We start from the raw sequence: 16,187 nt of genomic DNA, 5'->3' as shown, positions 1-16,187 counted from the left end.
CTTGTGTGTGTGTGTGTGTGTGTGTGTGTGTGTGTGTGTGTGTGTGTGTGTGTGTGTGTGTGTGTGTGTGTGTGTGTGTGTGTGTGTGTGTGTGTGTGTGTGTGTGTGAGACATCAAGAAGAAAAAGTACCTTCCATATGAGGACCAGTGGACAAGTTGGGACCGAAATCATGGTCCCAATACGGAAAACCATTGCATCTAATAGAGAATGTCTCATTTGCACCCCTGGTGGTGAAATCCATCAAAATTAAAGTGGTCCTAAAAAGGAGGGATTTTTCAAATTGACTGTGTATCGGTTTTAAAAGTGCTCCCCCTCTGGCCAATGTATGTAATAACAAGTGTGTGTAAGAAATTGAAATGTGCCCCCTTTGGCCAAAATATATTAAAAGAATAAAATAAATACATATATAAAGACATACTGTAATAACTTGAAGTAAATAATGAAGATTAAAAACCAATTACAATCAAAATATATATATTTTTTTAATTAACTAAAAGCTTACCTTTTTTATATTTGCATAATAACTATATATTAGTAAGGTTGCAAATACAAATATTTATATATTTAGAAAGAGTGGGCCTAAAGAGGTAGGCATTTGTCGGAGGTCTCAAGAAGGTAACGAATACAAGAATCGGTGTGTCTGTGTGTGTGTGTGTGTGTGTGTGTGTGTGTGTGTTTGTCTGTGTGTTTGTCTGTGTGTGCGTGTCTGTGTGTGCGTGTGTGATTCCAAGGCGGCACATGATAGCTGACAGTCAAAAAAAATCTAACAAATCATTTGAAAGACGCATCATTAGATATGTATTTTCTACTAAACATTCATACATTTCAAAGATCACGTCACGCTCCAGATAAAATTGTTTGTATTGATTGTCTGTTAGTCCCAGAATTTTGCCCCAATTGTGACGTTTTTCACACTGGTGACGTCAGCGGTTATATGGTTAAGTTTTAGCCGACTTATTCCAGCCTCAGGAGCGTGGTTATGTTTAGAGCAGTGGTTCTTAACCTTGTTGGAGGTACCGAACCCCACCAGTTTCATTCACCGAACCCTTCTTTAGTGAAAAATAAAATGTTGTATTTTTTCCAAATTCAAGACAAAGTTATATGTTTTTGGTAACACTTTAGTATGGGGATCATATTCTAAGTAACAAAGACTTAATTTAAAGTTATTTGGTTAGGGTTAGGGTTAGAGGGTTAGGGTTATAATAAGGCCATGCCGAATAAGGCATTAATAAGTACTTAATAATGACTAGTTAAGAGCCAATATGTTACTAATTTGCACGTTAATAAGCAACTAATTAATGGTGAATATGTTCCCCATACTAAAATGTTCCCATGTTTTTTTACTGGTGCACAAAACGAACCGTGCATGAACATCACTTTGTTCAAAGAACAAAACCAACACAGTGCATAAACTCACAACAAATTACACACCTGCAAATCAGTCTGACTTCTGCTGTTGCCGTATCCGTAATACGCCGATAGGGAGAAGTTTTTATTTACACGATGAGTCGGGTGTGTTTTGACCTCCGCCGAACCCCTGAGCCCGACTCACCGAACCCCTAGGGTTCGATTGAACCCAGGTTAAGAACCACTGGTTTAGAGTTTATTTGGAACATGCATACAATTACAACATGATACGTCACAAGGGAGGAAAAGTCAACGGTAGAACTAGAGGAAGGCAAGATTTGAGAGGAAATGTCCACATTTGAATGTTGCTCTACCCAAATTTCGCATCTTGAGTGAAGGAGCACAGTGACAGACTTAAGTCAAGGGGGAGAATGCTGCGTAGCCATTTTTCACTTAAGCACAAGGGAGAATAGGGCCCTAAATGGACATTAAATACGCAATATTTAATAGTAACATCAACATAGTCTTCATTTTTAAATGTATCGTATCCTTATTTTTACTTCTGTTTAATCACCTTATTGCACTAGGGTGGCTACGATACCAATATTTTGGTAGCGGTACAAAAATATACTTTTTTCAAAATAAAGGGGACCACAAAAAATGTAATTGTTGGCTTCCAAAAATGATTACCGGGCGCGGCCACCACTGCTGCTCACTGCTCCCCTCACCTCACCTCCCAGGGGGTGATCAAGGGTGATGGGTCAAATGCAGAGAATCATTTTGCCACACCTCGTGTGTGTGTGTGTGTGTGACAATCATTGGTACTTTAACTTTTAACTTTTTTATTTCAACAGAAAAGCTTCTTAAAGAACAATTCTGGCATTACAGTAAATAAAGTGAACATAATAGACAACTTCTCTTGTAGTAGTCAGCAAACAGGTTACAAAGGCTCCTAATTTGGTTAAACATTTTGTGTCATTTTTTGATTGTATTATTTTGTCACAATTATGAGGGACAAGTGCTTGAATCTACTTGCTCATTTACTAATATCGACCGTATTTTTCGGAGTATAAGTTGCACCGGAGTATAAGTCGCACCTGCCGAAAATGCATAATAAATAAAACATATATAAATCGCACTGGAGCCCGGCCAAACTATGAAAAAAACTGCGACTTATAGTCCGAAAAATAAGGTAGTTACTTTATGTTTTAACATGTCCTTTCTAAACTTCTGTGACAATGTAATAAGCACTAATTCTTCTGTTGTTTGGATACTTTACATTATTTTGGGTGGTACTCCAAATTTGGGTGTCGATCCACAATTACCGGGTCATACTTTAATCATACTTAAAGTCCTCCTTGTATACCGTACGTACAACCCTACAGTATATTGGACTTGTTTTATTTTGATATTTTCCACCCATTACGCATGTATTTATTTATAAATGAAAATGTACTGGCTGTATGTCACAATATTTAGTTTATAAGCTGCCGTGATAAAAACTAACAATTTTGTACTGACAATCATAACCCATGCTTAGACCTTGAAAATACCACAACAACAACAGACAACTGCTGTTCAACAAAACCAAAATAGAAGCTGTTGAAAAACCACTGAAGCACCTCAAAGCCTACAATGATGATTTTGTGTAACATGTTTTTGTGTATGTGTGTGTCCACGCATCACCACAGCAACATTTTCTTTGGCCTCATCCACATCATTTAACACTCCCCCATCATTTATTCATAACATATTAACTCATCGTCAGCTTTTATCCAAAATCTGATGAGGTCCATGAAATTTAAAGCTGCCTTTGTCCAGGACAACAAGACCCCAGCTCCAGCTGAGGTTACAATAAGTTGATTAAATATTTAGGCACAAGTTCACAAGTTGTGCCCTACCTGTTCCATACTGTGCATCTTTGACATTTGCGCCACGGTAGCAGCTTTAGAAGTAACCTGGCCCTGGGTCAAATATTTGCTGATGTGATAAGAAACATCTGCCGCTGATGTAATTGAAAGCGACAGATCACAGGAACGGAGGAGGACTGTCCTACCTGGTCCGGCTGCTGAGCCCCTTTCCCCGGCCTGTTGGCGTCTTTCGCTGAAGTCATGGGGGTAAATTAAAAAAAAAAAGGAGACGAAAGATGGATGAACGTGCAGCGTCCGCTGCTGACAGGTGCAGAATAATGAAGGCTAGTGAGAGAGAGGAGAGCGAGAGGCAGGAGGAGGAGGAGGGAGGAGAGAGAGCAGCGGCGTTCAAGGATATCTGGTGATTTGCTAAAATAATGGGCGCAGACAGCGGCTGACGCACTCATGTGGGAGGTTCACTCTACCTTTGCAGCTCAGTGAGTGCTCTCCTCTAGTCACACACCTGATGTCGTTCACGCATTTGAATAAGCGGGACAACAAGCACTAATGGATTAGGGAGTAAATGTCAGAGAAGGCTACCGACTGTACAATACATACAGACAACACGGGAGGTGATTGTGTAACGGTTTGCTCCATTTCAAATATATACCTTTTGTTAGTGAAGCATATTTACTTTTATCTGTACAACCTCATAACTGTAACCTTGACAAGTACAGAAAAATTAATTTATATTTTTGTTGCTTTCATTACCACATTTTTTGGACCAAAAGATGCACTTAAAATCCTTTCATTTTCTCAAACTTTGACATTCCGCCTTATAACCAGGTGCGCCTTATGTACTTATTAAGTCTGGTTGTGTTTACCGGCCTTGAAGCAATTTTATTTGGTACATTGTGTCATGATAAGTGTGACCAGTAAATGGCAGTCACACATAAGAGATACGTGTGGACTGCGGGTTGACTGTTGCTCGTTCAGTAAATGTCGCGAGCAAGTACCAGTAAGCAAGCAACACCAAAACTTTGATATTTCATTGAGAGGCTGTATATATATATATATATATATATATATATATATATATATATATATATATATATATATATATATATATATATATATATTCCAAGCGTGATGATGTCACGTTATCGATGGTAAAATGCATTTTTAGACAATATGATTTGCCTGAGCGGCTATGGCACACAGAGAATGACAAGGGGTAGAAATTGGATTTGGACAGATCCGTATCCGGACCGCGGGCTGTAGTTTGGGGGACCCCTGGTATAGAACATTATACACAGTGCTCAAAAATCTAACTACAACTTTGATAAGCTACGAATGCCGCACCGTTTTATGAAACACGGATCATTACGGCTGCCGTAGTCAGACGTACAGTGCTTCAACATAAGAGTATTATGGTGTGTGTATAAGAAGCCCTAAATGGCACCTATTAGGGGATATATTATCTGGTGTTTTGTTTCACAATATTACGCAAAAGCAACTTTTCTTACCTATTGGTACCTGCTGATGTGTATTTGGGGTCTGCATAAGTCCCAAAAATGTTTGAGCGCATCCGCCACTGTAGCCGTGCCGTAGTCAATAAGCTCCTTTTTCTCTATCCTATTGTCAGCAGACTCGCTATGGAAGCGCTAAATACTACCAGTACAACAACGATGACGGGGAGAAAACGCTGTCAAAGTGGAGGCACATAAAAAAGACCGCCCACAAAACGGTGCATCCGAAAGAGACGGTCAGAAAACGGCTTGAAGATGATCTGTAAAACATAATCTACGTATTCATTCTGGTTGTGTTTACCAACTTCGAAGCAATTTTATTTGGTAAACTGTGTAATAAGTGTGACCAGTAAATGGCAGTCACACATAAGAGATACATGTGGACTGCAGGTTGACTGACGCTTGTTCAGTAAATGTTGCGAGCAAGTACCAGTAAGCAAGCAACAACAAAACTTTGATATTTCATTGAGAGTATAGAACATTATACACAGCGCTCAAAAATATGTCAAAATGCTTAACTACAACTTTGATAAGCTACGAAGCTGCACCGTTTTATGGAACGTGGAGCATTACGGCTACCGTAGTCAGACGTACAGTGCTTCCACATACGAGCATTATGGTGTGTGAATAAGGACCCCAAAATGACACCTATTCGGGGACATTATCTGGCGTTCTGTTTCAAAATATTATGCAAAAGCAACTTTTCTTACCTATTGGTACCTGCTGATGTGTATTTGGGGTCTGCATAAGTCCCAAAAATGTTTGCACGCGTCCACCATTGTAGCCGTGCCGTAGTCAATAAGCTCCTTTTTCTCTATTCTATTGTTGTAAAGTATTCATTCTCCTCTGTTGCCATTTCTAATCCAAAGTAGCGTACAGTTTTAACTTCTTGCAATGGAAACGCTAAAAACTACCGGTACAAGAAAGATGACGGGGAGAAAACGCTGTCAAAGTGGAGGCACGTAAATAAGACCGCCCACAAAACGGTGCATCCTGAAGCGACTGTCAGAAAACGACTTGAAGATGATCTGTAAAACATAATCTATGCAACATTTAGACCAAAGAACCACCATCACATGTTACTGTATGTAGACCACAAGGAAGTGTTTTACCTTTAGAAAAATAAATGACCCTTTTATAGGCCTTATAATCTGGTGCACTCTATGGTCCAAAACATACAGTAATCGTTTATTAAGCGTAACTAATACAAATTAATAAAATCAGAACCCGGACCTTTGAATACTTAGACGTAGATTCCACGCAATAGGTGCTGTGATGTGTGTGGAGGCGAAACGCAGAAAGGTTTTCAAACTTTTTAAGTGTATTCTTATTAATGCACATGTGGATGATACGCATTTATTGGAAGAAAAAAATGCAGGTTATCCATCCATCCATCCATTTTCAACCGCTTGTTCCTCTTAAATAACTTAAGCAAGAAATCTGTGTTCTAAGAACTCCGGCTTATTAGTGATTTCCAGAGCCCCAAAAAAGTCTGCGGGCTATAGAGCGTTTTCTATTGGGGCTCCAGTACTCTGGAATGCCCTTCCGGTAACAGTTAGAGATGCTACCTCAGTAGAAGCATTTAAGTCCCATCTTAAAACTCATTTGTATACTCTAGCATTTGAATAGATCCCCTTTTTAGACCAGTTCATCTTTCTGCTCTGCCCCCCCTCTCTTGCGTAGAGAGGTTATTAGTTGACTACAGATGAAGCGCTAGCTGTTCAAAGTGGGGACCCGGGGTGGACCACTCATCTGTGCATCAGTTGGTTACGTCTCTGCGCTGCTGACTTGTCTCCACTCAAGATGATCCCCTGCTGGCCCCACTATGGACTGGACTCTCACACTATTAACTAGATCCACTATGGACTGAAATCTCACAATATTATGCTAGATCCACTTGACGTCCATTGCACCGGTCGTCCGGTGAGAAACCTTGGTGGGGACCGCAGATGTCCCCACCAAGGTTTCTCATTGTCATCCCATTGGGTTGAGTTTTTTCTTGCCCTGATGTGGGATCTGAGCCGAGGATGTCGTTGTGGCTTGTGCAGCCCTTTGAGACACTTGTGATTACGGGCTATATAAATAAACTGTGATTCATTGATTGAAGCTGCATTTAAAAGTCGATGGAAAAATTAGAGCCATTAAATATGTGTACGCTTTATTATCTGACCAATCGTTAACATAATTGTTGACTCATCGACTACCAAAATAATCGTGAAGTTGCAGCCCTAGTTAATACATGTGGTCAGTATCGGTATTGGTATCAAGGATGATCAGTTTTGGAATCGACAGCATCGGAACATTCCCAATCTAAAGCAGGCGTGTCAGAACTTTTTCCACCGACGACCGCATACAGGAAAAAAAAAGATGTGGGGGCTAAATTCAATGTCAATCAATCATCAATCAATGTTTATTTATATAGCCCTAAATCACAAGTGTCTCAAAGGGCTGCACAAGCCACAACGACATCCGCGGTACAGAGCCCACATAAGGGCAAGGAAAAACTCACAACCCCAGTGGGACGTCGATGTGAATGACTATGAGAAACCTTGGAGAGGACCGCATATGTGGGTAACCCCCCCCCCCGCCCCGCTCTAGGGGAGACCGAATGCAATGGATGTCGAGTGGGTCTGACATAATATTGTGAGAGTCCAGTCCATAGTGGATCCAACATAATAGTAAGAGTCCAGTCCATAGTGGGGCCAGCAGGAAACCATCCCGAGCGGAGACGGGTCAGCAGCGCAGAGATGTTCCCAACCAATGCACAGGCGAGCGGTCCACCCCGGGTCCCGACTCTGGACAGCCAGCACTTCATCCATGGCCACCGGACCTGTGTGTCCCCCCCTCCACAAGGGAGAGGGGAGCAGAGGAGAAAGGAAAAGAAACGGCAGATCAACTGGTCTAAAAAAGGGGGTCTATTTAAAGGCTAGAGTATACAAATGAGTTTTAAGATGGGACTTAAATGCTTCTACTGAGGTAGCATCTCTAACTATTACCGGGAGGGCATTCCATAGTACTGGAGCCCGAATAGAAAACGCTCTATAGCCCGCAGACTTTTTTTGGGCTCTGGGAATCACTAATAAGCCGGAGTTCTTTGAACGCAGATTTCTTGCCGGGACATATGGTACAATACAATCAGCAAGATAGGATGGAGCTAGACCGTGTAGTATTTTATACGTAAATAGTAAAACCTTAAAGTCACATCTTAAGTGCACAGGAAGCCAGTGCAGGTGAGCCAGTATAGGCGTGATATCATCAAACTTTCTTGTTCTTGTCAAAAGCCTTGCAGCCGCATTTTGTACCAACTGTAATCTTTTAAAAATTGGTGCATTTTGTACATGAAAGTTGCTAAAACCAATCCGGTTTCATTTTTAGAAAAACCTAAGAACCAATAAAATTCTAGAAAACGTCCCGTAGGCCACACTGTTCTGACGCTGTTATCGATGGAAAGCATTTTTTATAGTGTTCTGAGTTACTCTACCATTGTTTTCTATTAATTTGTCACACGTCCTTTTAGGTCTGCAGGCGCCATGTGACGGTGATATAAATGAGCTGTCAGCGTGGATCAAATAACCGCGGGCTCCCAGACCATTACGCTGAAAATGGAGAGGAGAATCAATGCAACTAAAACAAAATACTTCCAGGTATCCGCGCTCTTCTATTCAGGACAGATCTGCCAAATTTACACCCATTCCCGATTGGCCCTAAAACGGCAGCACAGGGGGGGTATGAGAGGGAACATTTGCATATTATCAGTGGAGTAAAAAATAAAATAAAATAAAAAAAGATAGTGGATGTGCTTGTAAAACAAAGAGAGCTGCTGCTGCCCTGGCTCTAGAGAGGCTGCAGTGTACGCGTCCTCCCACATCCAGCAGAAATAGTTGCTGCTCCTAACAAAACATTGTTAGTCGCGTTCGAGTGTGTCACATCTCTCTGCACATACACTCTTGTTAGCACAGCTTGTCGGCCTATTTGCACTGCACACACACACACACACACACAGAGAAGGATATGAGCCAGAGACCGCATTTTCCTCAGAAGTCAGGCACATGCTCTGCACGGCTTCTGGCCTTTTGAACCAATCGTCTGCTGAGAGAGAATGAGCCCGACAGTACCTTGTTCCACGGAAGAGACAGCAGGCAGGATGGAAAAGATTCCCTCGTTACACGAGCGCCTATTATTGCCATTAGCGGGCTCTTAAACACAGAACGGAAAGGATTCATTCAGTCTTGGCCATCGGCGCCGCCCTGAGAGCGGAATACATGCTTAATAGAAATAATAGCATCTTCACTTACATCCACAGGGTATGAATATTCATTAATCAAAAAAAGAGGCCTGTTGCCAGATGATAACACTCCGCTTGCTCGAATGCAACAGATGAGGGGTTTGCCATGAATGCGCTAATTGCGCGAACACATCCTTGGCTCATGCAAATAGTCAGGTAATCAACTAAAGGATCTGCTCAGAAGTGAACAACAAGGGCACTCGGAGGAAGGAGTTCAAATGAAGCAGCTGGGATGTAGCGCACGAGCAATGAAAGAGACCAATTTTAAGTCTCATTGTAGCAGTTTTACAGTAGCAATAGGAAAAAACCCCAACGAAAAATGGTCGCATGTGCGAGTCTTTGCAGGCAGACACTTTGATTTGAAAACACAATTTAGTGACAGTTTTGCATCCGTGCTTTGGAAATATCACAACTTTGTTGTATTTGTACTGTCAAAAATAGCAAGTTGACTCATGTGATTAATTACAACAAATGATTGCATTAATCATGTATATCCATCCATGCATCCATTTTCTACCGCTTGTCCCTCTCAAGGTCGCGGGGGGTGCTGGAGCCTAACCTAGCTGCATTCGAGCGGAAGGCGGGATACACCTCGTACAAGTCGCCACCTCATCACAGGGCCAACACAGATAGCATACTTGCCAACCCTCCCGAATTTTCCGGAAGACTCCCGAAATTCAGCGCCTCTCCCGAAAACCTCCCGGGAAAAATATTCTCCTGAAAATCTACCGATTTTCAGCCGGAGCTGGAAGCCACGCCCCCTCCAGCTCCCTGCGGACCTGAGTGAGGACAGCCTTTTTTCATGACGGGAGGACAACAGGGTGACAAGAACTAAATCATCCAGATTAGAGATAAATTGTATTATTATGTTTATCTTACCTAAAAATAAATATATTTATTAATAAAAAATAAAAAAACTAAATACATTTTTACTATATTTTGCTAAAAACATCAAAATTAATTGTATTTTTATTTGTATTTTTTCGTGACTCCTTATTACATCCAGTCATAGAATTATACATTAAAATAAACATATTTGAAATAATTGATTTTAAATTATCATAATAATTCATTTAAAATGACCATATTTAATAATTAAAATAATTGCTTGTTTATCAACAACTTTAGCATTTTATTCATTACATTTTGAAACTCTCAGAAGCCAAGTTATGTTATATTCCTTAATATTTATTTATGCAAGTTTGAAGTATCAATTATCTAAACACAGTTTGTTTGCATATTTTCAGGATATATATATATATATATGAAATACTTGACTTGGTGAATTCTAGCTGTCAATATACTCCTCCCCTATTAACCACGCCCCCAACCACGCCCCGCCCCACCCCCGACCACGCCCCCACCCCCCACCTCCCGAAATCGGAGGTCTCAAGGTTGGCAAGCATGACAGATAGACAGACAACATTCACACTCACATTCACACACTAGGGCCAATTTAGTGTTGCCAATCAACCTATCCCCAGGTGCATGTCTTTGGAGGTGGGAGGAAGCCGGAGTACCCGGAGGGAACCCAGGCAGTCACGAGGAGAACATGCTAACTCCACAGAGAAAGACCCCGAGCCCGGCGATCGAACCCAGGACCTTCGTATTGTGAGGCACACGCACTAACCCCTGTCAAAAATAGCAAGTTGACTCATGTGATTCATCACAACTGACTGCATTAATCATGTATAGTCACAGATTTCTCACGCAATCTATTCTGACCCCTTATGCTCCTTTACTGTACCTGAACAGTGGATGGTTACCTGAAAGGCGGCGTGGGTTGTGATACGGTCAGTGATCAGGTCACTGCATACGCCAGTGCAAAAATGAGTGAAAAGACTCCGACTGTTCACTGGAAAATTTAGCTTCAAAATTAACCCTTTATACTTTAAACCAGACCCGGGCAAATTAAGGCCCGGGGGCCGCATGCGCCCCATTAAGCTTTTCAATCTGGCCCGCCGGACATTCCCCAAATTTTTTTTAGATCTTTAAGATGGAAACTGTAGCTGCTATTATGATGTGCAGTGATGTTTTCAAATGACCGTATGTCTTGAACTATACAAAGTATTTCAATGGTTGGAATCTGTGCTTTTGCATGATATACTAGTTACTATGGTAATCTAATTAGTTACTATGGTCATCTAAATCACAGCAGCTCAGACGAGTCACCAAGCAGTGTGGGTGGGGAGCGTTTCCACAGAGTGTCAGCCTGAAATGTGGGTGTGAGGGACAGACGCGGAAGGAGATTTTTACAACAAAGTTCTAAAGTTTAGTGATGTATCAGATGTATCAGATTGTAGGTGGGTTTGTTTTTTTTACCCTTCGCGTTCATATTTCGCTGTGTTTGTTGCATTTTTGTTGCATTTCGCTTGATTGTAAAGTATGTTGATCGAGAGGGGGTGTGGCGTTCATATGTTGTCAATATTCAGTGTTTTATCGTTCATAGTTAATATTGTAAATGCCACATTCTTTATTTTCATGTACACAATGGGTGTCATTCAGTAAAAAAAAGTAAAATTCCATTCCGTTTTTTTGGGCAGTCTGTCATAAGGTTTTTCGCATTCAATCAGACATTATTAAGAGGCTTTGTATTAGTGTTCCTAAAAATAGATATAACGGCCCCCAGACACAGTTTTTTTCTCTAAATTTGGCCCCCCGAGGCAAAATAATTGCCCAGGCCTGCTTTAAACGTTAAATAAATTGCATTCAAGTAAAGCATTTAAAAAATGTTTAGATGATGTAAGCATGTAATTTAGCGTAATTAATCACGGTTAATCCAAATTTAATAGGTGATCAATCAATAAAAAAATATAATTGTCAGCACATTTTTTTACATTATTGTTAATGTGGGACGTCATTAGGGATGATGTTTGATAAGAAATTATCGAGTTTGAGCCTATTATCGAATCCTCTTATCGAACCGATTCCTTATCGATTCTCTTATCGAGTCCAGATAGGTTGTTGTATATGGAAAAAAACACACAATATTTGGTTTAACAAAAGCTCACCTTTTATTATATAAGAAAAAAATGTAATCTAATAAATAAATAAATATTGACTGTTAGCCCCCTAAGTAAATAAAATAAAATAAATAAATATTGACTGTTGTTACCCAAAGTATATTAAGTGGAATTTTTCAGAAAAACAAATATATACAGTAACACAAAAACAACCTGTCTCTGTGATCACTATAGGTGTATAAATAATAATATAGTGTTAAACAAGATCAGTCCCTTGGGCACAAAACTGAAAATAATACAGCTCTCCAAAAAGTGCAATTCTGCTGCTATTTGACATAACTGTTTGTTATGATGCTTTGACATTTTTGCACTTTATTTCTTTATTGAAAGAAAATTCTATGAAGAGAAAAGTTGTTTGCAAATGTGGTTACAATGCTAAAAAAATTAAAAGTTAAAGCTAAAAAAAGAAATACACTTTATTGAGTTAACATTATTTCTTTATAGGGGGACAGATGTGATGTTATGAGCTAGGGAATATAACAACTACACTACCCAGCATGCAACGGGAGTGACGAGCATGTGCGGTAGCCCCGAAAAGTGTTGTTGCATGTCGCCACCCAGCAGCTAAAAATGAGGTTATGAGCACGCTGTGAAAATAAACGTCAAGAACTCAGCCAACACGCCTCGTCTGCATTATTTATAATTAGACAGACAACACATATACAGTGTGATTTTTTTTGTTTACAAGGAAAGAAAAACAAAAGTTAAAAAAGGGAGATATGTTGTATATATATGTATGTGCTGCGGTTGCTTTAAGAACATTGCGACAGCTGCCGTAAAGGAGGTGCGTTGCTAGCCTGGTTGCTATGTTTCCGGTTGGTCGTAAAAGTGTTGGTCATGTGTTTGTACCCTGCTCAAATCTCTCAGTAAAGTTATTCATTGGATTATACCTTTTTGTTTTGAACTTTATTACACCTTGGAGCGCTTTTTCCAGTCCATTTTTTTCCTGCTTTCGCTATCTGCGCCTAATGACTGAGCTACGTGACGTCATTTCTTGTGATGTCACACGGGGCATTTCTGGTCGGGACGGGATTCGTTCCGAGGGATTCGAATAAAGAACCAACTCTTTTTCTTTACTATAGTGGTCTCGATAACGGGTAGCTGTTCTCAAAAAGGGATTCGAGTCTGAGGACTCGGTTCTTTTCTTATCGAACAACCGGGAAAATCGGTTTCGAGTATCATCCCTAGACGTCATGGGAAAAGTAATAGTCATCAGACAATACATTTAAAAAATCTGTTTAGATGCTGATATAGACCATTTCACAAAATAAACATCATGGTAACACTTTAGTATGGGGAACATATTCTAAGTAACAAAGACTTAATTAAGAGTTATTTGGACACTAGGGGAACATTTAAGGGTTAGGGTTAGCGTTAGGGTTACTAATAAGCAATAATTCTGAGGTTATTGAGGGAACACCATGAATTGATTAACGTGGACCGATTTAAACAAGTTGAAAAACGTATTCGGGTGCTACCATTTAGTGGTCAATTGTACGGAATATGTACTGAACTGTGCAATCTACTAATAAACGTTTCAATCAATCAATCAAACACTCTTAGTTAATGGCTTACTGGTTGTATAATAAGGCCATGCAGAATAAGGCAGTACTTAATGACTAATTAAGAGCCAATATGTTACTAATTTGCATGTTAACAAGAAACTAATTAATGGTGAATATGTTCCCCATACTAAAGTGTTACCAACATCATATATGCCCCATTTTTACAAAAATAACAATGCTTACTTTTGATTTACACATCAGAAATGTAAAAAATGAAAGCTTCTTTTAGTCAAGCTTTAGTTATATCGCACATTAAAACAACTAACGTGGACCAAAGTGCTGCACAGGCACAGACAATAAAAGCAATAAAACAGTGAATAATAGAATAAACAGTAAATATAACAGCCAAACAATTCATGGTAAAACAATATAAAACCAGTGTGAAGGTTGTTAGCAGGGTTTTAAAATGCTGTAATGTTTGAGCAGCCCTTTCAACACTCGTCTTTGTAATCTTTTAAAAAATATATGTTTTTTAATTATGATGCAAACTACTCCCACAAGATGCTTAGAAAGACACACTACATGCTAGCTCCCCCTAGTGTTCACTTGAGAGCTGACCTCTCTCCAGTGCTTGCTGCCATGCAGCTGCAGACTCTTGTCAGCAAAGAGTGATGGGCACAAAAGAGAGCGAGAGACAGGAGAGGCCAACAAAGACCAGAGCAGTTCGTTATGAGCTCTCGCACTCAATCACCAGCAATAAGGAAAGCAAGACAAGGAAGCCATTATCTGTCATGTTTGATTACGAAGGCATGTGTGACGCTTTTGTGGGCCGGAAACACACAGCCAGTAGAACACGCACCATGCTTTGACTGGGGCCTTGTACAAATATATGGAGCCAAAGCCATGGCATTGAAAAACAAATGTGCCATTTAGGTCCGAGGGAATAAAATGTACGATAAAATGAAGTGTAAAATAGTTTTCTATCATTAGGCAAAGTGTTCTAAACGTTGATCGCATTGCATAATAATTCAATGCCATTCAAAAGATACATTGGACACTGGATAAATAGCATCCCCAATTCCTAGTCTTAGATGTTTACCACAAAACATTTAAATCCTTCAGAAATGTTACTGTTGGTATCTCACAACCACCCCAAAAAAAAAAATCACACTTTTTAATCCCCTCTGAAAAATATCCCACATGTAGGGTTGTCCCGACACCAATATTTTGGTACCGGTACCAAAATGTATTTTGATACTTTTCTAAATAAAGGGGACAAAAAATTGCATTATTGTCTTTATTTTAACAAAAAATCTTACGGTACATTAAACATATGTTTCTTATTGCAATTTTGTCCTTAAATAAAATAGTGAACATACTAGACAACTTGTCTTTTATTAATAAGTAAGCAAACAAAGGCTCCTAATTAGTCTGCTGACGTATGCAGTAACATATTGTGTCATTTATCATTCTATTATTTTGTCAAAATTATTAAGGACAGGCGGTAGAAAATGAATTCTTAATCTACTTGTTCATTTACTGTTAATATCTGCTTATTTTCTCTTTTAACATGTTCTATCTACACTTCTGTTCAAATGTAATAATCACTTATTCTTCTGTTGTTTAGATGCTTTACATTAGTTTTGGATGATTCAAGATCAAGATTGAAGATGCTTTATTATTGTCCATTCTTTAACATGTACAAGACACATAAGAACTGAAATTACATTTTCGGCACAGTCCCACTAAGAGCAGACATACGTTACAAGGGGGACAAGACGGGACCGCCAAAGGATCAGCCACTTACAGCGCTCCTTAAAAGAGGTGGGAAAAAGGTGACATTGGGAAAGGGGGAAGAGTAAAAAAAAAGTATCAGTCTAAGGCTAGACCCTCGGGAGGGGTCCAGACTGAGTCCAAGGAAAAAACCTCACATAGCATAGCACACATAAAACATGATACATGTAATCACAACAACTCGCAACAGAGGGGGGGGGGGGGTTTGGGGCCCTGGAGGCCGGCTGCTGCTATAAAGCGCTACTCAGCCGTCCACAACCCCGAAGAGGAATTAAGCAGTGGTGAAGGCGTTGATTGGGGGAGGGGCGGGTACGTGCATGTATGCCCAATTAACTTGGGTGAGATGTTGAAATGTTTTTGTGAACTGGGGCCGATCTCAAAGTTCGACACCAGGTGTTATTGAAAAAAAAAGGAAGGTCAAAAGCGTCCATCGTTGAGGAGTCCACAAATTTGGGTATCGATCCGATACCAAGTAGTTACAGGTCTTACATTGGTCATAATTTAAGTCCTCATGTGTCCAGGGACGTATTTCCTGAGTTTATAAACATAATATACATTTTTTTGAAACGAAAAACGATTTTGTGAAGCCAAAAATATCGATGTAATCATAGTAGTATCGACTAGATACGCTCCTGTACTTGGTATCATTACAGTGGATGTCAGGTGTAGATCCACCCATGGCGTTTGTTTACATTGAGACGCCGGTGAGCTACGGTGTGTAGTGAATCATGTTTAGCTATTACTCGTCCTCCAGTGATAATGATACTTGTAAGAAACGTACTTTATTTGTCGCCATGGAGGCGAGGATTAGTGATTTAGAAGTAGCTAAAACACTGCCGACTGCAGATGGACG

At 40.0% G+C, this 16,187-nt stretch overlaps 1 protein-coding gene across 4 annotated transcripts in view; it reads right to left on the bottom strand.

Annotated features, from left to right (window-relative positions):
- Nucleotides 1-16,187, bottom strand: part of LOC133618780 (A-type potassium channel modulatory protein DPP6-like) — a 243,107-nt gene that overhangs the window by 98,807 nt on the left and 128,113 nt on the right. Inside the window, exon 1 of one of the 4 annotated variants that reach the window (XM_061979486.1) lies at nucleotides 3,405-3,933. The exons of the other annotated variants lie outside the window; for them this stretch is intronic. Within the exon in view, the coding sequence (XP_061835470.1) occupies nucleotides 3,405-3,461 (57 nt within the window). The 5' untranslated portion in view covers nucleotides 3,462-3,933. Of the gene's footprint in view, nucleotides 1-3,404; nucleotides 3,934-16,187 lie in introns of those variants that run through there. 4 annotated transcript variants of the gene reach the window in all.

The sequence above is a fragment of the Nerophis lumbriciformis genome, linkage group LG19, assembly GCF_033978685.3.
Source record: "Nerophis lumbriciformis linkage group LG19, RoL_Nlum_v2.1, whole genome shotgun sequence".
NCBI lineage: Eukaryota > Metazoa > Chordata > Actinopteri > Syngnathiformes > Syngnathidae > Nerophis > Nerophis lumbriciformis.
The sequence above is the reverse complement of the archived record's forward strand: the minus strand, read 5'-3'. Positions and strand labels throughout refer to the sequence as shown.